Source organism: Brienomyrus brachyistius, chromosome 17, assembly GCF_023856365.1.
Source record: "Brienomyrus brachyistius isolate T26 chromosome 17, BBRACH_0.4, whole genome shotgun sequence".
In the NCBI taxonomy this organism is placed as follows: Eukaryota; Metazoa; Chordata; class Actinopteri; order Osteoglossiformes; family Mormyridae; genus Brienomyrus; species Brienomyrus brachyistius.
In genome coordinates this window covers 15926712-15949814 of record NC_064549.1, presented here as the reverse complement: position 1 = coordinate 15949814, position 23103 = coordinate 15926712, and the positions used below count along the sequence as shown (strand labels likewise).

The following is a 23103-nucleotide window of genomic DNA, read 5'->3' as shown; positions in this document are numbered from 1 at the left end:
TTAGGTCTCTGCTTTTTGCGGATGATGTGGTTCTGTTGGCCTCATCGAACCGTGACCTTCAGCTCTCATTGGAGCAGTTCGCAGCCGAGTGCGAAGCGGCTGGGATGAGAATCAGCACCTCCAAATCCGAGACCATGGTTCTCAGCCGGAAAAGGGTAGAATGCTCTCTCCGGGTTGGGGATGGGGTCCTCCCCCAAGTGGAGGAGTTTAAGTATCTCGGGATCTTGTTCACGAGTGGGGGAACGATGGAGCGGGAGATCGACAGGCGGATCGGTGCGGCGTCAGCAGTCATGCGGGCGCTGCATCGGTCTGTCATGGTGAAGAGAGAGCTGAGCCAAAAGGCGAAGCTCTCGATTTACCAGTCGATCTACGTTCCTACCCTCACCTATGGTCATGAGCTATAGGTAGTGACCGAAAGAACGAGATCGCGGGTGCAAGCGGCCGAAATGAGTTTCCTCCGCAGGGTGGCTGGGCTCTCCCTTAGAGATAGGGTGAGGAGCTCAGTCATTCGGGAGGGACTCAGAGTAGAGCCGCTGCTCCTCCGCATCGAGAGGAGCCAGATGAGGTGGCTCGGGCATCTGATCAGGATGCCTCCGGGACGCCTCCCTGGGGAGGTATTCCGGGCATGTCCCACTGGGAGGAGACCCCAGGGAAGACCCAGGACACGCTGGAGAGACTATGTCTCTCAGCTGGCCTGGGAACGCCTCGGGATCCCCCTAGAGGAGCTGGACGAAGTGGCCGGGGAGAGGGAAGTCTGGGTCTCCCTGCTGAGGCTGCTGCCCCCGCGACCCGATCCCGGATTAAGCGGGAGATGATGGATGGATGGATGGATGGATGCTCTAAATTGTGGTGTCATGCCCGGCTCGTACGATCCTCGTGTGTGCCACGCCCCCCTAATTACCCACGTGTCCTTCCCCGATTGTACCCAGTTGTGTCTAGTTACTTTGATCAGTCCTGTGTATTTCAGTCCGTGTCTTACCTGAGTCCTTTGTCTGTCATTGATGTTACCTAATGTTCGTCAATGCCTGTGTCTCGCCCCGCTCTACCCCGCTCCGTTTTCCCCAATTAAAGACCCGTTTTCCCCATATCCCGCTGGTCTGCCTGCTCCTTGCTCGCTCGTCTGCCTGACGATCGCCCGCTTCCAGCGTGATCGTGACAGAATGACAGACCCACGGAATAAGGCACCTGCCGTAACTGAGGAGGAGTACTGCAGTTACGGCGAACAGGTGCTCGTCTGGATTTCCCGGCCTGGCATCCAGGAGGACTCCCCAGCATGGAACCTCGTATGCCGGAACCGGGATATCCTGGAACGGTTATCCCTGGAGGAGGACACGCACCTAGCGAGGGAGGTGCGCGAGAACTTCCGGAGGGTAGCCGAGCTCCGGAGAGAGCGATACGTCGGCCCCAGCGAACCGGGGACTATCCTCGCGCCGTCCGTCTTTGCGGGCATAGCGCCGCCTCCCGCCACCACCGAGCGCCGGAGGAGGAAAAGGAGACCAGCGATTGCCCCAACGATCGCCCTGGGGGCGTGCTCCATCGTCCCCGTTTCTCTTCCTGGAGATGATTGGGAGTGTATCCCAATCACCCCGGAAGTCCCCAGCGCTGCTAAGCTGTCTCCTACGGCAGCTTTCCCTTTCCGGAGAACACGCCGGGCCGCTGAGCCGCTTGAGCAGCCGCCTCCGCTGCTCGCTGCAACCGCCGGACCAGAGGGGCTCCCTCCGCTCTTGCCGCCTGCGCATCCCGCGCAGCCGCAGCTGCCAGCGCAGACGACTCTGCCTGTGCTGCCTGCCGCTCCCAAGCGGGCACCCCCTCAGCTTGTGGATCCGGCTCCCGTGCAGCCGCCTCTGCCTGCGGACCCCGCTCCCGTGGAGCCGCCTGCACAGCCCCTACAGCAGCCTGCAGCTCCCGGGTTGGCACCCCCTCTGCAGCAGCCTGCAGCTCCCGGGCTGGCGCCACCTCTGCATCAGCCTGCAGCTCCTGGGCTGGCGCCCCTTCCGCTGCCTGCCCTTGTGACTTTACGCCCAGTAACTCTGCCCTCGCCCCAGCGACCTCGACCCCGATCGAGGGTCGTTATGTCTGTGTCCCACAAGGGGTGGGGACACAGACGTAGGACTGGGGTCCCTCCCGCCCCGCCCCCTGGCTCGCCCTCCCTCGCCTGCGTTCTGGCTTGGTCGGCGCCTGCTGGTCCTGGCCCTCCGGGTCGGACATCGCCTGAAGGTCCCCGTCCGCGGCCTCGTCGCCCTGCCTCGCTCCCTCCTCCGGCTCCTCGTCGGTCGCCTGCGGGTGCCCCTGAGGCGGCTCCTCGGTCACCTGCTGGTCCCCCACCTCCTGCGCGTAGGAGGACGTCGCCACCTATGGCGGCTCCCCCCTCTCCTTGCCCAAGTCCCTTCCAGCTCCCTCGTCCCCTTCCCTGGTTCCCCCTTCGACTTCCTCCTCGTCCCCTCCATCGGTCCCCCGCCCTGTTTCTTCGGCCGCTCCGAGGTCCACTCCAGCCTCCCGGCCGCCTGCGGCCCCTCCAGCTGCCTCCCGTCGCCCGCAGGGGCTCCCTTGGGTGACCCTTTACTCCCCCTCCTTCTCGCCCTGTGTCCCTGCCTTTGTCCCTCCTGTCTTCGCCCCGCCTGCTTTTGTTCCTCGCCCGTCTGTTCCGCCCTTTCCTGCTCCTTGTTTCCTGATGTTCCCTCCTTGCAGTCCCGCTCCTAGTGTCCCGCCTGTCCCTCCTGTTTCTCCCTTCCTGGTCTGTCTCTCCGCTTTTCCTGTCTTGTGTCACGTCTTGTCCTGGTTCCTTCCCCTGTGCCAGTTCTGTCTGTCCGTCCTGTTCCCTGTCCCTCGTTGATGGGTTTTGGTGATGGGTTGATGGGTCCATCATAGACTCCCGTCGGCGTAACGGGCAGCTGCAATACTTGGCAGACTGGGAAGGCTGCGAGCCCGAGGAACGCAGCTGGGTTCCGGCCAGTATGATATCGGATCCTGACCTCAAGGCAGCTTTTCACCTGGCACACCCTACGCGACCTGCTCCCCGGCCATGAGGGCGGCCCCGCAAGCGATCTCGGCCTCCAGGAGGCGGCCGTCGGGCGGGGGTACTGTCACACCCATGCAGGCATAACCCACCAGCTGTGCAACGTCACAAGCAATTAAAAAACAGTCAAAAGGAACCGAGAGGCCTGAACACAGTGCAAAGTATTGAGCCAAATGTATTTGAGCAATTCTCTGTCTTGCGTCTCCCTGCTTTCCCTTACCGAGTCTGTCTGCCCAGTGTGTGTTCCTTACCTGCTCCCTTTCCTCTCCTTAGACCCGCTCCCGTACCTGACCAGCCTTCCCTGCCGAGACCAGCAAGTCCTGTTCCCTCTACCCCTCGTGTTCGTGTCCTGTGCTTACCTGTAGGACGGACCCTCTGGCTACTGACCCCTGCTTACGTCTACCGACCACGATCATCGCTACTCCTTGTCTGTACCTTTGCTCAGATCTGCCCATTAAAGCCAGCAGTTACCTGCATATCTGGATCCGCGCTTTCCTTGTCCAGCCCGCACCACACCCGCTAATAAACCCCCAGTTTTCCCCGTATTCCGCCTGCCTGCCTCGTCCTTCCCTGCCTCCTTCCTGCCAGCCTGCCAGTCCGCACCCGTGTACCCTGACAGTGGTGTATAACTTAATCATTTTGCTTAATCTGCTGAAAGGGATCTTGATATGCATTATTAATTCTTCCACACAACAGAACCAAGGCAACACACAATGCATAGATTTCCCTGTTGAGAAACAAGCTTTTCAGGGGACTGTGGTTGCTGGTGTTCCACAATCCATCCCATTGAAGAAAAGAAGATTTCAAGAAAGCTTCGGCAATCAAACTTCATCCTTACCAGTCCAGAGCAGACCACCACTGGACCATGCATGAAGTTCTTATTAGAGACCAATCAGGGAGTTCAACTGCTTCTACTAAATAGGTTTATGATTTTTTGATCGATCGTAGAGTCAGGATTAAACTGGATATAACCATATCTGCTCTTTTCTTATTGCCATCTGTTCATCAAGTCTTTATTATTTTAAGTCTATTTTAATTCAGATTCTGATCAACAAGACTGCACCCCCACAACATGACACACCGGCTTGACCAAACCATCAGACAAAAGTGGAAACTTCAATAATTAAACAAATCACAAAACTATAAATAAACTAAATGTTAGAAAAAATATAAAAAATGAACCAAAATATTAAGGAATCCAATTTCTTATTTCTCAGATGACTCAATATTTACCCTAATGACATATTTTACACCCCCCAACCAGGCCTTTCCCAGGCAGCAAACAAAAGGTAACTAAAATTAAAAAAACCATAACTTAATGTGTACAACATAAATGACACTGCAAAGAATATTTTGTTAAATCTAAATCTTCATCAAGAAACTTATACAAGCAAAAAAATAGAATAAATTCTAAAAACAAATGACAAAATGCATTTATTAGTAATTAGTGAAAATAATAACCAAACAATAAAGAAATTACAATACATTGGGGAAAATTGAGAGCATAAGCTTTAATACTGAGTACTTGGTAGAGCAGCCATTCCAGCTTGCAAGTAGTATTTTTGTTGCAAATGAATAATCTGTACATCATAATTTTTAATACAACCATTAAACAGATATTAAAGTATAGGTCATTCTCGTGATCCTGAGAATTTTTCGGAAAAAAAAAATGTTATGGTGAAAAACATAGAATGTTTTTTGTGTAGAGAAATTGACATCACCATAAACTTCTAGGTATATTAAAATAGCCTTTTGTTGCTCTGATGTAATGCTATTTTTTAACCATTTTCCCCAAATATGTAGCCAAAACTCAGTAACAAAAACACAAATCGCTTTTAAATGCTTCAAGTTTATTGCATGTAATCCACATTAAAGTTAATTTGATATAAATTTTTGCTCAGTTTTTGTTAGTTTTGCCTTTTTTCACATCTCAGTAACTCACAAAAAACTCTTCGATTAATTGGTTATATTTTTTAATGCATTCACAGCCCTGAAGTATATATACACACAGTAATTTATTGTTTAATAATTACATTCTTTAAACAATTTAACATTCATTTTGAAGTCTTGTTCTAAATTTCCAATGCAGGAATAACTAACCTATCTTTCTAGACTGTACATAACAAATAAACCTGAATTAATTTCATGTTAATGTCTCTGAACCACTTGTTGATTAGTTGATTATTTGTCACTTATTGTTTGCCGTAGTTACTGTTGTGCTCTTGTATTGTTTTCTTCTGAAAATTTTTTTTACAAAGTCCTTGATCTCAGCAGTGTTCAGGGAATACACAATGGGGTTCAGCATGGCAGGAATGGCATATGAAAGCGATATATTAATGATCCTTGCATTGCGGTGGACAGAGCCAGCCATTGCACCTATGTAAATGCCCAGTATTGGAAAATAATATGCTGATACTAATATTAGGTGGAAGAAACAGGTCTTTAAGGCTTTTAGACGTCCTTCCCATGATGCAATTTTAAACAGCGCCAACAAAATACATACATAAGATAAAAAAATCAGAGACAATGGTAGAAAAAAATGTAACACTGTGAATAACATTACCATGATATAGTTTGGCATATTGTCATTGCAGGCCAATCTGTATAGAGGCCCGTGGTCACAGAAATAGCTGTCAATCACTACGGATTTACAGAAAGACAGCCTAGTAACCAATAGCATTGAAGTCATCATAAACAGAAAATTAAATATGCATCCCACAGTGAGAATAATGCCCATTGTTGTGTTTGTGACAATGCTGTGGTATCTCAGTGGGAAGCAAATTGCTACAAACCGGTCATATGCCAGAACAGTAAGCATGACAGATTGCACTGAACTAAAAAAATATATAAAAAACATGTTAGACACGCAGGCTTCATACGTTATTTTATGTATATTTAGCAGACAGACATTAATCACATTAGGAAAAACAGCAGTACTCTCACCCAAGTCAGCTACAGCTAAAATAAAAATAGCCATATATTTTGGGGTGTGAAGAGAACGGTCTACATAAATAATGAGTGTGACAAAGGAGTTCCCCAAGACAGTGACCACATAAACCAAACACAAGAATATGAAGTAGTACTGAGCATGAGGTATGTTAGAAAAACCAGTGATGAAAAAATACTGAGGACGCACGAAAGAGTTTGCAGTTGCATTTTGGTTTAATGTGTCGCCCATGTTTTCTCAGGGTTCTTGGTTTCAGTCTTGTTTAACCTGAAAAAGGAAAACATGTTTACCTTCTTAAACTTGCGGGTTGCTTTACAGATAATCCATCCACCTGTATCCCAGCCGCTTATCCAGTGCAGGGTCACTAGGGGCTTGGAGCCTATCGCCGGCAGCTCAGGGCATAAGGCATGGAAGCACTTGGGATGGCCCTCGGTGCATTACCAGGCACACACACACAGAATACACATCACCATATACTATGGGCAATTTACAGATATCAAATATCCTCCTGGAGTGCGGTAGAAGACTGGAATAGCAGAAGAAAATCATGCAACATGAGGAGAGCATGGAAATTGTGTGAGCCAACATGCCACCCCAGCGAAAATTTCTCTGTTTTTTCAAATGTAAAAACATTATTTAACTGTCCTAGTAATTATCTCTATTTGTCAATCTGACAATCTGCTTGTCAAAATTAATTTGCGATTAATTTCTAGAATAATACAGATTTAAAAATGATAATTAAGTGTCATGCAGCTAAATATCCAATACATGTAAGAACAGCAGACACATACTTCAAGTGCTCACTACTAGAAATGCTGTCCTGTTCTGGAAAAGTATTCAAATGAAACATTAACATCAAATTTTATCCATATCGAAGACCACATGCAGTCATTTTTATTATTTAGTGAAGTTCTATCATCTATATGGAAAAAATGTACATACATTTATGGACAGACTTACCTATCTGTGCAAATGTTACCTGTGGAGTATCTATAAAAGAAAATGTGAGTGTTGTAATGCCTTCTGTAGTCCCGTCCAAAAAGACAAAGGATCTAGGAAATCGTTCCGCTCTTTATAGGTCCTCTGACTTATAAGTCACCTGACTTTCATCTCTGATCCTTAGAAACCATCAGCTACTGGTATCAGATATTAAATTAAAATGATTTGTCTTTTTGAATGTTTGCTAGTGAGTATTGAAATACCTCACAAAACATAATGACTATTAGTTTTTGATAAGTTGAGTATTGGTGGAGATATTACAGGACGTCTTGAGATCATCACTGTACAGTATTGTTTACTGTACATTAAGTGATATACAGTATCATCTTTCATTAATTTAGAATAATAATATAACATACAGCAACATGTGGTTTACGTAATATTCAGTATGTAATTTATTTGACACATTATATGTAACATTGATAAAATGGAATAAGTTTTAGCAGGGTGAGGAATTAGATTTGCTTACACCTATTTACCCAGTTATATACATGTATAAAATTGTAGAATTCTGAATTCATTTAGCCATCCACCACCACCGCCATATTATTAATAAAATCAGCATTTTTCTCTAAAGTTAAATGGAAGCACATATCCAGTGAAAATTAAGCTCATTAGTTGAAGTGAACTTTATTTCACATATAGGTATTTAATAGGGGTGTAATAGGGGATATTACAACATCAGATTTCTCGTCGGAGTGAAAAGCGGTCTCGCGAAGGCACTGCAAATCAACTGCTGTAATCATGTTGGCGTCTTACAAAATTACCATAGTAGATGCCCCAGATACATTTAAATCATTTGTGTGGCAGCACTTTGGGAACCCGGCGGAAAATATTAACGGCGAAAGGGTGACAGACAAAACACCAACCATCTGTATGCATTGTAGGAAGATAATGCCGTACACTGCGTCTAATGCTACTACTGTGCAAAGCCATTTGCAGCACCATCAAAGCTCTTTACTTAAATCCACTTCACCAGTGAAGAAAACATTAAAAATAAGTTTTATGTTTGTTATTTATATTGTTTTATTTATATTCTATTTTATGTTCAATTGAAAAGTCAAATAGGAGAGAAGCCTGCCATCTGAGTTTGTGGTGAAATATTTTATGGTGCTAGATATTTGTTATGCTCTTTACTGCATATGATGATAGTGATTATTTAAAACATATCACGCATCATCAGAATTTGTGTGATTCTCAAAAAGACTGGAAGCTCATGCTGTATCTCATGACAAACAATAAAACTGATTCGATATTCTGCACCATCAATTTTAACTCAATTAGTGCAACAGATGGGGCGGCATGGTGGTGCACTGTTGCCTCACACCTCTGGGACCCGGGTTCGAGTCTCCGCCTGGGTCACATGTGTGTGGAGTTTGCATGTTCTCCCCATGTCGTCGTGGGGTTTCCTCTGGGTACTCCGATTTCCCCCCACAGTCCAAAAACATGCTGAGGCTAATTGGAGTCGCTAAATTGCCCATAGGTGTGCATGTGTGAGTGAATGGTGTGTGAGTGTGCCCTGCGATGGGCTGGCCCCCCATCCTGGGTTGTTCCCTGCCTCGTGCCCATTGCTTCCGGGATAGGCTCCGGACCCCCTGCGACCCAATAGGATAAGCGGTTTGGAAAATGGATGGATGGATAGTGCAACAAACATTTTCATGCTGTGGAAATGAAAGAGACCTAACCAATTCATTAACAACACCAGACTCTTCAAAACAGTACAAAGACACTGGGCCATATTCTTTGTGCTGGAATGTCAATGTGTCCCAATGATACCCAATAGCCATCTGGTGTTTTTTGGCTAAAGACTTGTGATGTTTTTAAAGTTTTTAAAAAGCTTATGCTTTGCATCAAATGTCATACTCCAAGTGTGCAAAAGAGGACCAATTTTCCTAATGCATGAAAGGTAATGTATCATGAAATGATGTTTGGGTATTAAATTTCAGTTTGGATACAATAGCTTAAAAAGTTGGTGGTGTTCATGAATTAAGTTCTTAAGTATTACAGTCATCCCATAAGTAATGCTTGGTAAAAAAAAAAAAATGTTCATTATTTGTAACAATAGAAGCAGCAAGTTCCAGTTTTGATTTGAAAGTGAAGCAACATCTCCAAACAACAAGGGGGTGTTCCTTATAAGGCATAGAGTTTGAATTGAATTCAAGCCCAAACTGTTTCCAGTGTGGTCCATGTTCACATTTAGGCAAACAACAACTTGAGCTCATACTGAGCCACTCCTTCAAGGACATTATGCATGATATCAAAGGAAAAGTTGCTGCACACATGAAAAAACTGTAAAGTGTTTAGTGCGGAATTTCTCTTGACCCCATAAACATTGCTAAACTGTGGGTCTGATTGGAAACTTTGCTCATCACGCATTATGACCCTGTGATCATCCTCGCAAAATACATCTGAGCATCCCATTTAATTATCAAACACAATCGACAAAATTAGTGGCTACTGAAGCCAAGAATTGAGTGAAGTCCTAAGTTATCGCCTGTAATTTGACATATTGTTCCATATGTTCTTTCAGATGATATAGGCAAATGCACTACTTCACACCCAAGAGTTTTAAGGTCCAAAAACAGCCACCGAGAGTGAGCCAGTATCCACCCGAGCATCCAGACCCGGACATTGAGAACCATCAACGCACCAGAGGCCGGGGGCGTCATCCACCAGCAGGGAGTGTGACGGGGGGGGGGATAGAGCCCAAGAAGTTATTTCAGTTGGAATCTAAGACCCAAGGGCCAGGGCGGCCCACCGGACCCCACCACAGAGGAAACTACACCCACCCCAACATTCAGTCAACTCCCAGACTACAAAAGACACCCAGGTTGAGTTCATTCTCCTCCTCTATTGGATCCCCCCCCCACAGAGTGGACACCCCAAAAACAGGGACCACATGTGGACAAATGGTAACAACCTCCCCGCCAACTAAAGAGGACCCCAGCTACACCAGTGTGCCAAAGGGCCCCACGCCGGAGCCGGGCCCCAGTGCATGCACCAACCCACACCCCGGCAACACACCCACAAGGACCTGATGTATCAGGACCGCCCCTACCCCGGCCTCAGAAGCATCCACCTCTACCTCAAAAGGGAGGTCGGGTTGAGGTTGGACGAGGACTGGAGCTGAACAGAAAGCCCCCTTTAACCTCACGAAGGCGGCCTCTGCCTCAGGCGACCAAGACAGTCGTGCGGGCGTACCCCGGGTTAGGGACGTTATAGGAGCTGCTACTTGGCTGAAGTTACATATGAAACGGCGATAGAAATTCGCAAACCCCAGGAACTGTTGCAGCTCCTTGAGAGTGCGTGGTCTTAACCAGTCACGGATAGCTGCTACCTTCCTCTCCTCCATGGCCACGGTTCCCTGGCCGATGATATAGCCGAGGAACTGGACCCGGAGTTGATGAAATTTGGACTTCTCCCCCTTGGCAAACAGGTGGTGCTCCCGTAATCGTTGCAGTACCTGGCGGACATGCTGGACGTGGGATTCCATATCTGGCGAGTAGATCAGGATATCGTCAATATAGACAATCACACAGCAGTGAATGAGGTCCCCGAACACCTGATTCATGTATGCCTGAAATATAGAGGAGCTGTTAGCTAACCCATAAGGCATCATGCAGTACTCATACTTCCCCTTACTGGTGACAAAAGAGGTTTTCCACTCGTCCCCCCTCTTAATCCGAATCAAATTATAAGCACTGCGAAGGTCGAGCTTGGTGAAGACCCAAGCCTCTCGCAGCTGTTCGAGGGAGGAGGGGATTAAGGGCAGGGGTTCTCTCCTTTTTACGATGATGGAATTCAGGCCCCGGTAATCTATACATGTTCGGAGTCCACCATCTTTTTTCTTTACAAAGAAAAAACCCGAGGTCATTGGTGAGGTGGATAGACGAATGATCCCCTGCTTGAGACCCTCCTGGATATAATCTTCTAGCGATTGCTCCTCCTGCAGGGAGATTGGGTATAATCGTCCCTTGGTAGGTGTGGCCCCCTCCAGGATCTCGATGGAACAGTCGCAGTCTCTGTGTGGTGGAAGCGTGAAGGCCCGTGCCTTGCTGAACACATCCCCGTAGTCCCGATACTCCTCCGGAATTCGGCTGGGATCCTCCGGTTCAGGGCTCTCCACACTGGAAGTCCGACAAGGCACAGAAATGCAGGAGGACATACATGCAGGAGACCACGCGGTAAGCTCACCCGTTCTCCAGTTGAGCGTGGGATTATGGCATCTGTTATTATGAACAAACATGTCTTCACTCGAAAGAAATATTAATCTTCATTATACTGAGACGGCACCAGAAAAGAAAATGCAAATCGCGGAGATGGTACATTCCATCAATTAAAAGACCTTGTCAGCAAAATGGGGAATTCTTTTCTCTGGTTTTGTCATTGAGAGACATTGACGAGGAAAAACACTGGGAATATTTCAAATACCTCCTAAAGTGTTTGACAAATTTCTTCCTCCGAATTCGCCCTCATATTGAACACAGACTCACAGTGACCCAATAGGCAGTGTTCAGCAACTGGCTGTCACTCTTAGGTTTCTCGCAACTGGGAAGAGCTATAGAGCCCTTGCAGCTAACTTTTTCCGCGCTCGAACATACCCGTCTCGCACTTGTTTTTACAAATTTCCGAATTAATATTCAGGATGTTTGAAATTGTCACGGTTTGCCGAGATCTCTGGGGAGCGGGTGATCGCTCGGGCAGGAAGACGGACAGGAAACAGTCAAGGCAGGCGGAATTCGGGGAAAAACGGGGATTTAATGGTGTAGTGCAGACTGGGAAACATCTGACGCAGACGACCATCAAACATCAATGACAGACAAGGGATAAAGGCAAGACTTGGACTTAAATACACAAGACAAAGCAAAATAACTAGACACAGCTGAGTACGATCAGTGAAGCACACATGGATAATCAGGGGGGCGTGGTACACACGAGGATCATACGAGCTGGGTGTGACAGAACCCCCCACCAAAGGTGCGCACTCCGGGCGCGCCTCAGGGGAGGCGACGGACGAGACGAGGGAAAACAAGAAAAAAAACCGTCAACGAGACATTGGAAACAGGACTGAGACACAGAACAGGCACAAAGACAGGAAGTAAGACAAAATCTGATAGAGGATTGGGAAGGCAGACAGACAGACCACGAAAGGGGACACAGTGGGAACTGGCAGGACAAAAGGACCGGGAGTGAACAAAGGGGACACCGGGGAATGAGGAGCAGAAACAGGAGGAACAAGGGACAAAGAAAGGAGGAGGAGCAAACGAAGGAGGGAGACAGGCAGGGGAGCAGGGAGAGAAGGAGGGGGAATAAAGGGGAGCCCGAGGTAGCCCCAGCGGGCAACGGGAGGCAGCTGGAGGGGCCGCAGGCGGCCGGGAGTCCGGAGCCGGAGGGGACCTCAGAGAGGCAGAGGAGGCAGGGCGAGGGCCCGACGGAGGCTGAGGAGGGAGCAGGAGGGAGCACCTGGGAACGGGATGAGGGAGCTGGAGGGGACCCTGGCGAGGGCAAGGAGAGGGGGGGAGCCGCAGCAGGCGGCGACGTCCTCCGACGCGCCAGAGTGAGGGGAACCGCAGGCGACAGAGGAGCCGCGTCCGGGGAGCCCGCAGGCGACCGATGAGGAGTTGGAGGAGGGAGCGAGGCAGGCCGACGAGGCCTCGGAGGGGGACCCGCAGGCACCGACCGAGCCCCAGCGCAGGTGAGGGAGGGCGAGCCAGGGGGCAGGGCGGGTGGGACCCCAGCTCTGCGTCTGTGCCCTCTCCCCTTACGGGACACAGACATAAGGACCCTTGGCCGTGGTCGGGCTCGCCGGGGTGAGGGCAAAGGAGGTACAAGAAGGGTCCCCGAGGAGTCCCACTCAAGCTCCACCAACTCCGAAGAGGGAGGAGCGATGATGGAGTCCTCTGGGACCTCCTCGGGAACTGGGGCAGAAGGGACTGTAGAAGGGTCAGGAATGGGAGTGGGGCCAGGAACAAGGGCCCCAGGGGCCACAGTCACAGGAGGCGGAAGGAGCGCCTCGGGCATGGGCGCGGGAGCTGCAGGCAGAGGGAGCGCCTCGGGTGTGGGTCCGGGAGCTGCAGGCAGAGGGAGTGCCTCGGGCATGGGCACGGGAGCTGCAGGCAGGGGGAGCGCCTCGGGCGTAGGCGTGGGAGCGCCTCAGGCGTAGGGATTGCCTGCTCGGGCAACGCAGGCGGCTGCTCCGGCGCAGGGTCCGCAGGCAGAGGCGGCTGCGTGGGAGCGGGGTCCGCAGGCAGAGGTGGCTGTGCGGGAGTGGGGTCAGCAGGCGGCAGGAGCGGAGGGAGCTCCTCAGTCCAGGCAGTTGCAGCGAGCAGCGGAGGCGGCTGCTCAGGCTGCGCAGCGGGCCGGCGTGTTCTCCGGACTGGGGAAGCTGCCCGCGAAGGCAGCTTCGCCACGCTGGTGATCTCAGGAACGGCCGGGGAGTCCTCTGGCTCACCGGCTGAGAGGAAAGTGGGGGAGAGCGCGCACGCTCCCAGGACGATCGTCCGGGCGACCGTCGGCTTCCTCCTCCTCCTTCTTTGCGTCACCGTCGGGGAGGTAGGCTGCGCGCTGTCCGCGAAGGCGGACAGCGGGAGGATGGTCCCCGGTTCACGCAGCTCGGCCACCCGCTGGAAGTTATTGCGCACCTCCTCCGCGAGGTGCGCGGCCTCTTCCAGGGGCAGCCGGTCCAGGATGTCCCAGCTCCGGCTGATGAGATCCCATGCCGGGAGATCTTCCCGGATGCCGGGCTGGGTGATCCAAAACGGCACCTGGTCAACGAGGCTGAGGTAATCCTCCTCGGCCACGGAAGATGTTTTTCCTTACGGTCTGTCATTCTGTCACGGTTTGCTGCGATCTCTGGGGAGCAGGTGATCGCTCGGGCAGGAAGACGTGCAGGAAACAGGCAAGGCAGGCGGAATTCGGGGAAAAACAGGGATTTAATGGTGTAGCGCGGACTGGGAAACATCTGACGCAGACGACCATCAAACATGAATGACAGACAAGGGATACAGGCAAGATTTGGACTTAAATACACAAGACGAAGCAAAATAACTAGACACAGCTGAGTACGATCAGGGAAGCACACATGGATAATCAGGGGGGCGTGGCACACACGAGGATCGTACGAGCTGGGCGTGACAGAAATCTCTTGCCAACTATTTTTACATGCTATTTTGTCACTGTGAAGAGGTTTTGTCACGTCATATAAATGAGGATAATTGCGGACTTCCTCAATCAACAGGTCCTCAAACGTGAACATCTTGACTGTTGAGTGCAAATCTCGCAACACTGCCCCGTATAAATTACGCAGGTATTGCATCTCCGTAAACGTTCCATTAATTTTTGAGTACGTTCACAAAACCCGGTGCAAAGAACGCAGGATACGGACCGCGGATGTACATATATACATACGTACATACTGTAGTTAACAGCAAGTATATTTCTGCCTTAAAGGGCACATAATATGAACGTATGGCAGAATATGACAATGCTAACAAACAGAGCAAGACAGTGCCATTTATGATTTGATTACAAAAAATGCAAATGCAATTGCAATGCAGAAATAAAATTAAAAAATCTCTTTAGCGACAGTTGCTGAATCTTCTAACTTTTTAGACCTCTTAGTCGGACGCTCTGGTGGTCTACAGTAGGTCACTTGATGAATGGCTAGATATGGACAAAGTATCAGTGCAGGAGCTGCTTCCTGGACGTAACATCTCCAATTCTGGAAGGAAAAATAAGCATTCTAAGAGATGAGGATATGAAAAAATGAAAGAGAAGACGACCAAACCTACCAGTACTGTTGTCTCTGACTCTTAACATCATGTCAGGTTTTGCTTGAAGTAATTCCTCAATCTCAGTGTCATCATAAATACAAGGAGCTGTCCCTGAAGGCAGTCCAAATTTATTGTGAACTAAAAATGAAGCATGAAAAAAGCAGTACAGCAAAGAACTCAAATCAGATATGAAACTTACCTTCATTTATGAAGTCCACATATGTCAATCCATCTTGAAGGTTGATGAATCTTTTGGAGTTCCAAAACTGAACTTTACCAAGTATGTCTTACAGTACACCTGAATGAGAAGCAGTAAAAATCGCACAAAAGGAGCACAACTTGCAATTAAAATAATGTGTATGCACAACATAAAAAAATCTCTTTAGAGCTGGATTCCTTTTGTGAAAAAGGCGAGGCTCATCTTGCCAAAAACGCGCCTTTTAGGAGCCTGCACAAAGAAAAGCGGATAATGGCGCCGTTATCTACATTAATGAATCGCGCTGACCACGATTCTCACGGACAGTCCTGTTTAATAATGTAGTATTTTTATCGCGTCATATGATGATTGCAGTCTAATTTATCAGCATTTGGAATAAACAATGAACAATGGTATCGAAGTTTTATGTTTTAACTTGTGTTAAGTTATATAAACTTAATGCAAATTTCACAACAAATTGTACATACTTATTTGTAAAACCATAAATTAAAGCAAAAACCAATGGACATATAAATTATTTCTTTACCCCTATAATTTCACCTTGCCTCAGAACGTCTTAATTTGTCTTGTCTGTGCTTGCCTTATGAATGGGAGTAGTTTCAGTTAACTTCTAGCCAGTGTTTTCTTATTCGAACACTATAAAACAACTCACTTACTGGTGACTTTTCAACTATGTTGGTGTGAATAACATTCTAATGAACACCGGAATCAACTCCAGGCAACTCTGACATAGGTAACACTGGAAATTCAACACTGGAAATTTTGCTGTGCGTCTTTGTTGATGAAGCAGGATTTCATTTTGCCAAACAGAGGAGAAGGGGGTGAAACATCATTGGCCACCTGGCTATTGTGAATGTTCCTTGCCAGTGAGGAGGGAATGTGACCATGTGTGCTGCCATATGCTACCAAGGGGTCCTCCACTGCCATGCAGACCCTTAGTCCATATAACATCATGCTTCTGCTGGCTTTCCTCATTGGTCTGCAAGATCAAGTGTACCAGCTCAACCAGAGGTAGACAGCGTTGTCGTTTGGGACAATTTCAGTTTCGACCGGGCTGCTGCAGTTCCTGACTGGTACATGAACAACCCTAGATTCAGCAACATCTTTCTACCTGCATAATCTCCTTTCCTATACTCCATAGAGGAGTTGCTTTCGGTATGATAGTGGAAGGTCTATGACCGAGTCCCCTACACCTTATTTATATTAATAAATACATGACAATTATTTCACTCTATGTTCTATCAATTGCATGTTTTTACAGTCCATTTACTTTTACATTTAATTTGAACTTATTTTAGTACAGTACACTGAGAAATTTAAAATATAGATTTTTCTTTATGTTTTAAATCTATAGGAGGTTGTGTTTATGCGTGTCTCCTCTCACAGCCTAAAGATATGCTTAGGAGATCTGCTAGCTCTAAATGGCTTTTGTGTGCTTGCGAGTCAGGTACCTCGTATATATACGCTCGTATTAAAATGTGGGGACTTGTGGGAAATGTGATAAAAATATGTTACTCTGACATTGTGAGGACCATTTTTTCAGGGGAAACTCAATTTTCTAAAAATCTGTGACTGCATTCAAAAAACTAAAAATGCAAAAACTCTATTTTATTTGATTACTTATGATTATGAGGTAATGGATTTGTAAGGGTTCAGGTTGTCACAGTTAGCATTTTTCCCATAGAAATGAATGAGCACAATGATATGATTACAGGTCTCTCTCTCTCTCTCTCTCTCTCTCTCTCTGTGTGTGTGTGTGTGTGTGTGTGTGTGTGTGTGTGTGGTACCCCCCACAGACTGTAAGTCAGCCTTGTAGTCTATGCTGCCTGATACTGTATAGGTTTCAGGCCCTCCTGCAACCCTGAACAGGATAAATTGTTGATGATGTAATATAATTGGCATGTGACACAACTATGCATGGATAAAGTAATAATATCAATATTTTTCTGCTAATGCTAAAACAGCAATATTGATGATGCATAAATGTTATTGAGTAAAGCAATAAACATTTGTTATATTTACAATGAAACTGCAATGAAATCCAAGTATTGTAATTTGTCAAATGCTAAGATTTTATTCTGAGACAAACTTGACAGTGGGAATTAACAGGAAGTTAAATAAATTAATTAAATTTATAATAAAATTCCCAAAATTTAGTTATGCAGGTTGAGTTTACAAGTGATAAAGTTATCATACTGCCAAATTTATTTTTAGAGGTTTTCTAAATGTATAGACATTATACCAAACAAATAAGTTACATTGTCACAGTGGTTATCACTGTAAGCTACTACCCTGACTCTGTGTGACTTATAGTTTTCATGTTCCCTGTAGTGTTCACATTAGTTTCCTCTGAATACTCTAAATGGTGTGTAACATGGATGGATGGGTGAATTATATATTTTTTTTGTAATATACATTTTATAATTAAACAGCATTTTCAAAATATACAAGCATATATACAGTATTAGCAGTATTGTTTAAAGACCCCACAAGAATTTCAACTTCTGACCCTTATGCTGAAACCATTTTTATTTTTCTATAACATAATCCAAGTTACACAATTTCTTTTTCTTCTTGCTTATACATTTCTATTTAAAAAGCATTTCTTACTGGAGCTATAACAAAATCAAATAATCTAAGCTACAACAGTCACTGAAGATAAACCTGGATTAATTTCTTGATAATGTCTCTCAGTCTAGCCTAATCATTTGCCGAAGTTACTATTGTTCTCTTATGTTTGTTTCTTCTGAACATTCTTTTTAGAAAGTCCTTGATCTCGACAGTATTCAGAGAATACACAATGGGGTTTAACATAGCAGGAACACCATATGAGAGTGATATACTGATTATTCTTGCATTGCGGTGGACAGAACCGGCCATTGCACCTATGTAAATGCCCAATATTGGAAAATAATATGCTGATACTAATATTAGGTGGGAAAAACAGGTCTTTAAGGCTTTCAGACGTCCTTCCCATGACGTAATTTTAAACAGTGCCAACAAAATACATGCGTAAGATAAACCAATCAGAATCAATGGTAAAAAATAATGTAACACTGTGAATAACATCACTATAATATAACTTGGCAGATTATCATTGCAGGCCAGTTTGTACAGGGGCCCGTGGTCACAGAAGTAGCTATCGACCACTATATATTTACAGAACGATAGCCTAGTTACCAATGATACTCCAACCACTACAAACACAACATTACAAATGCATCCCACAGTGAGAAAAATGCCCATTGTTGTGTTTGTGACAATGCTGTGGTATCTCAGTGGGAAGCAAATTGCAATAAATCTGTCATATGCCAGAACAGTAAGTGTGAGAGACTGTACTGAACTAAAAAAATATATAAAAAACATGTTAGACAAGCAGGCTTCATATGTTACTTGTTGTATATTTAACAGACAGACTTTAATCACATTAGGAAAAACAGCAGTACTCTCACCCAAGTCAGCTACAGCTAAAGTAAAAACAGCCATATATTTTGGAGTATGAAGACTACGATCTATGTATATAATAAACATGACAAAGGAGTTCCCCAAGACAGTAACGATATAAGCAAAACACAAGAACATGAAGTAGTACTGAGCATGAGGTATGTTGGAAAAACCAGTGATGAAAAAATACTGAGGACGCACGAAAGAGTTTGCAGTTGCATTTTGGTTTAACGTGTCGCCCATGTTTTCTCAGGGTTGTTGGTTTCAGTCTTCTCTGATCTGGAAAAATAAAAGATGTTTACCTTCTTAAATTTGCTGGTACGGATAACACTCCTGTTTTCTGAAATAGATTAAACTATGTAATTTCATTGTACTGTAATAATCTTGATTTGCCAATCTGAGGTGTGATATAGTGTCTTAAATGATAAAAAAAATAAAACTAAAAAAAAACAAAGCATGGAAAATTATGCCCAACATAACTGGTTACTGAGTCAGTTTTTATGTTCTTATCTTAAAATGTCTTAAAACCAGTCATCATGGTAAAACATGTTCAGCACGAAGATATTGACATTCAGCGTCACTGTTACTAAATACACCAGTAATGACTAAAACACCAATTGGCAATGCATCACAATACTGAAAATGATACAATACTACATTCAACACAATTCTGACTGCAAGTCCAGTGTCCACTGCATCACAGGGCTGTACTGATTAAAAATTGGCCCTGGACATGGGGAGGCAGCAGGAAAATGCCTGGTATGTCAGATGGCCAGTCCAGGCCTGGTACGGACTATAACACCAGTACTTACTACAACACCAATACTCAAAGCATAACAATGATGAAAATGACTCATCACTGAATACAAAACGATGCTGAAATCAGCATCCTTCTGAAAGCTAAACAATGCTGAATATACTGAAAATGACAAAATGCTGAAAAAAACTGCTGGTGAAAAAATGCTGAAAAAAACTAATGCTCAATCATACATGCACAATGTTATACCTTTTCCTCGTACTGGAATTCAGTATTTTCTAAGTAAATATTTTAATACCAAATGGGTTTTTCAGCACAAGCAATATGGGGTGGTGTAACAACATGGCATCCTGATAGAAATTGGCAGTGGACACTTCCGCATGAAAGCCTTGGCCGCCTATGCCTATTGAATTAATACATCCAGCTGCAGCCCCTTTCAGACCCTCAACCTGCCCTTAGGCAGAAGAAGAAGATAAGGAATTGCTAAGCAACAAAATTCTGCCTTGTTTTTGAGCTCATCCTTGCATTTTCTTTTGTTATCAATAAAGGGTCTTGCATCTGATGTTAAACCTCCAGCCATAGACTGAACTCCTGTCTGGTTAACGCCACTGGTTAAACGTTGTACTGAAGCTCTCTGCAGAATGGCAAAAATGTAAAATCTATCTGATATGTAGACTGCATTTTTATTATTAAAACAAAAAAATTAACAAATAAAATGTTGTTAAGTCAGACATATGAAGCTTACATGACCCAAATTAGTATTAATATTTCATTGTTTGATTGTTTACTTGTCAATACTGTTGTGTATTTTTGTCAAAGATAAGTGACAAATAAATGTTCCCCAAGGCAGGTAAATGTCCAGTACCTGCTACTACAGTGTCCACTGCTAGGAAAAAACTGTATTTGGAATAAACATTAGTTATACTCATTATTGAAATTTACTCATTCATTTTTAACATCCCAGAAAATATCAATGTTACCTGAATGAGTCTCGTAGATCACTCCTCCTTTCGGTCTAAACAGACAAATGATCTACGAAACAGTTCTGCTCTTTATATATCCTCATCTGAGATGTTCTATGATCATCTGATCACCTGACCTCATGCCCTAAGCTGTGTTTTCAAAATCTCTAATATTATCTTTAAAGATGTAGCTGTTACCATTAACTTCTGTGTTTATACGTTTTTTTCTCTTGCAGGACAATTTCACTAATATTTCATTTAAAAAGTCCAGGTATCACTGTAATGTTATGGATCTGTAATATACTTGTGATTATTTGTAATAATTTTTTATTATTAAGTGAAATGGCTGACAAAATGTAATGACTGATAACACGAGTTTCAATGGTCCTTTGCTAATGAGGACTGAAATGCTGTAATAATAATAATAATAATAGTAATAATACTAAGTGGTTAGCACTCTTGCCTCACACCTCTGGGACCAGGGTTTGAATTACCGCAGTGGCACCATTATCAGGTTTCCTCTGCGTAATTTGGTTTCCCACTTCCTACTGTAGTCCACAACATGCTGAGGTTAATGTACATTATTCATGATCTGTCCTGTCTCCTCCTGATTAGGCCAGCAGAGGTCACTGCTGGCCCTCTGTAACTCTCCTAATGGGGGACTGGTTCCAGCACACTCCAGAGGTGAGGACTCTAGCCTCTGTGCCTTTCTCTACTTCAAGGAGAATCTCTACTGAAGCTGGGAGAAGAGGCTGGAGGAGAGAGGCCAGACACCAGTGCCAGGCCAGTATTTGCCGCTGTGCACACTGCAAGAAGCCACTCTGCCTGCAGCAGTCCCACAGCACTTCACTACTCAGCCCACTGGAGTGCTTCTCACGTACAGTCTCGCCAGGGTGCTCCCCGCTAGGGTGCTCCCCACCTACAGTCGCACCAGCACCTCCTGATGTCTGACTGGTGCTCCTCTCATCTCCTGGTGTCCCACCGGCACCTCTTGATGTCCCAACCAAGGCCCAGCTTGCCTGCAGTCCCAACAATGGTTGCACTCTCAGGAACCCAACTCCTGTGGTCCCTGTTCCCTAATGTCTGTCCCATCTGCTTGTGGTTATTTGACACAGTGCATGCAAGTTATACAAGAAATATTTCACAAATGCAAGGGTGATGGGAGAGCCTGAGCAGGCAGTGCGCATGTCTGCAGGGTAATTGACTGACAGATTTTCTATGTTTATTTGGTAAACCTGCCGTTTTATTCCTGAGCGCGTAATTGCCCTGTGTTTGGATCAAACTACTGACAGCTGTCCAAAACACTTGTTTTTCCCAGAAGGCAATATGTTTATGATTTCTCTGGTGAATCGACCATGTTGTTTGTTATGTTCCAGCTTTTGTTACTGACTTGGAACCAGTTCTGTCTGACCCTATTTGACCCTGAAACCAGAACCCCTCTAATAAATATCTGGCTCACTGCCAATGTTCCTGTGTCCTGCTTGTCCTCAGAGTCACAGTAGATGGACAATCAAGAATGATTATCAGGGACTTAATAGCTTAAAGCATGAATATTTATGTATGTATGTTATTAAACAAAATGTTCTTTTATTGCCTGCGGTTAAGTCTATTAACCGCAGGCAATAAAAGCAGTCAGTGAGTTGCTGCTCTGGCTCACACGTCCTGCTGTGAACTGCCCTCTCAGAGCACTCTTCTCTTCTAGATTCATCCATCCATCCATCCATTTTCCAAACCACTACTGGGTTGTGGGGGGTCCGGAGCCTATCCCAGAAGCAATGGGCACAAGGCAGGAAACAACCCTGGATGGGGGGCCAGCCCATCGCAGGGCACACTCACACACCATTCACTCAGACATGCGGCAATTTAGCAACTCCAATTAGCCTCAGCATGTCTTTGGACTGTGGGGGGAAACCGAAGTACCCGGAGGAAACCCCACAATGACATGGGGAGAACATGTAAACTCCACACACATGTGACCCAGGTGGAGACTCGAACCCGGGTCCCAGAGGTGTAAGGCAACAGTGCTAACTACTGCACCACCATGCCGCCCCCTCTTCTAGATTCAGTTCAGTCAAATTTTATTTGTATTTTCAGAACAATACATGCGGAGATAATGTAAAAGTGCTTTACATTATCCCACCCAAAGCCCCCTGTGAGCAAGCCAGAGCCGACAGTAGCAAGGAAAATCTCCCTACAATGAAAAAACCTCAGGAGGAACTAGACTCAAAGGGGGAGCCCATCCTCCAGGGCCCGGCAGAGGAAGCCAAAGTCAAATGAGCAAAATAAAACAAGTCCCAATTCACACTGTCCCAATGTTAACGTTTGAGTTTCAAAGTGGGGGAGAGGTAGGATATGGCAGGCAGGTGCATGTACTGCTTCTGACTGCAGGATGGTACAGAACAGTGGTACTGCAGCAGGGCATACAGGAGAGACCTCACACGCAGAAGGGCGAGCAGGCCGGAAAGATGCCACAGGTAGTGAAGGCGTCACAGGGCAGCAGAGTACACAGAATATATTTATATTTTGGGGTCTCCAGGCAGTGGAAGACTATTCCACAGCTGGCTCTATGCTCAGTAGTCTGCATTAGGTCTTTCTAATATAGGTACTAATAGATATCCTGCTCCTTGAGATAAAAGCAAATGAGGAGGGTTGTAAGAAACCAGCAGATTTCTAAGGTATTCTGGTACAAGGCCATTCAGTGCTTTATAAGTTAATAGCAGTATTTTGTAGTTAATCCGAGATTTAACTTAAAGCCAATGAAGAGAGCATAGAACGGCTAATATAATACATTTTTTTAATGTTTGTAAAAAAGGCCCAGTACTGATCCCTGTGTGACACCACATTTGACTTGTGGGCTTGGAAAATTCATTGTTCACGTAGACAAAATGATAATGATCAGTTAAATAAAAGCAAAACCAAGAGAGAACTGTCCCCTTAATGCCAACCACAGATTCTAGCGAGTCCAAGAGTCTATTATGTTCCACGGTAT

The 23103-nt window shown here is 45.6% G+C and overlaps 3 protein-coding genes across 5 annotated transcripts in view; all 3 read right to left on the bottom strand.

The window, feature by feature from the left end:
- LOC125712023 (olfactory receptor 1-like) overlaps positions 1-6224 on the bottom strand; it is a 45176-nt gene extending 38952 nt beyond the window's left edge. Inside the window, exon 1 of the mRNA XM_048981619.1 lies at positions 5680-6224. Within this exon, the coding sequence (XP_048837576.1) occupies positions 5680-6194 (515 nt within the window). The 5' untranslated portion in view covers positions 6195-6224. The remainder of the gene's footprint in view (positions 1-5679) is intronic.
- The window catches only part of LOC125712028 (olfactory receptor 1-like), a 45507-nt gene extending 38512 nt beyond the window's left edge, over positions 1-6995 (bottom strand). Inside the window, exon 1 of the mRNA XM_048981636.1 lies at positions 6924-6995. The gene's annotated coding sequence lies outside the window, so the exon portion shown is untranslated. The remainder of the gene's footprint in view (positions 1-6923) is intronic.
- LOC125712026 (olfactory receptor 52E4-like) lies at positions 4999-20270 on the bottom strand. Of its 3 annotated transcripts, XM_048981625.1 has the most exons (4): positions 20133-20185; positions 20018-20049; positions 17837-18674; positions 4999-5392 (listed from the first exon to the last, which is right to left on the bottom strand). In XM_048981625.1, the coding sequence occupies exons 3-4, from the start codon at positions 18636-18638 to the stop codon at positions 5205-5207; spliced, it is 990 nt and encodes a 329-aa protein (XP_048837582.1). In that variant the 5' UTR covers positions 18639-18674; positions 20018-20049; positions 20133-20185; the 3' UTR covers positions 4999-5204. The 3 variants fall into 3 exon arrangements, with proteins under 3 accessions (XP_048837582.1, XP_048837583.1, XP_048837584.1); XM_048981626.1 differs by lacking the exon at positions 20018-20049 and having other exon boundaries at positions 20133-20270; XM_048981627.1 differs by lacking the exon at positions 4999-5392 and having other exon boundaries at positions 17494-18674.
- Between the last annotated feature and the right edge of the window lie 2833 nt (positions 20271-23103).

Bases quoted from the DNA above. Each gene is read 5' to 3' on its own strand.
- LOC125712026 (XM_048981626.1), bottom strand. From the start codon at position 18,638: ATGGGCGACACGTTAAACCAAAATGCAACTGCAAACTCTTTCGTGCGT. The intron at 5,393-17,836 runs GTGCAATGGCCG...GCATTTACATAG, and splicing joins AATATTGGGCATTTACATAG to GTGCAATGGCTGGCTCTGTC.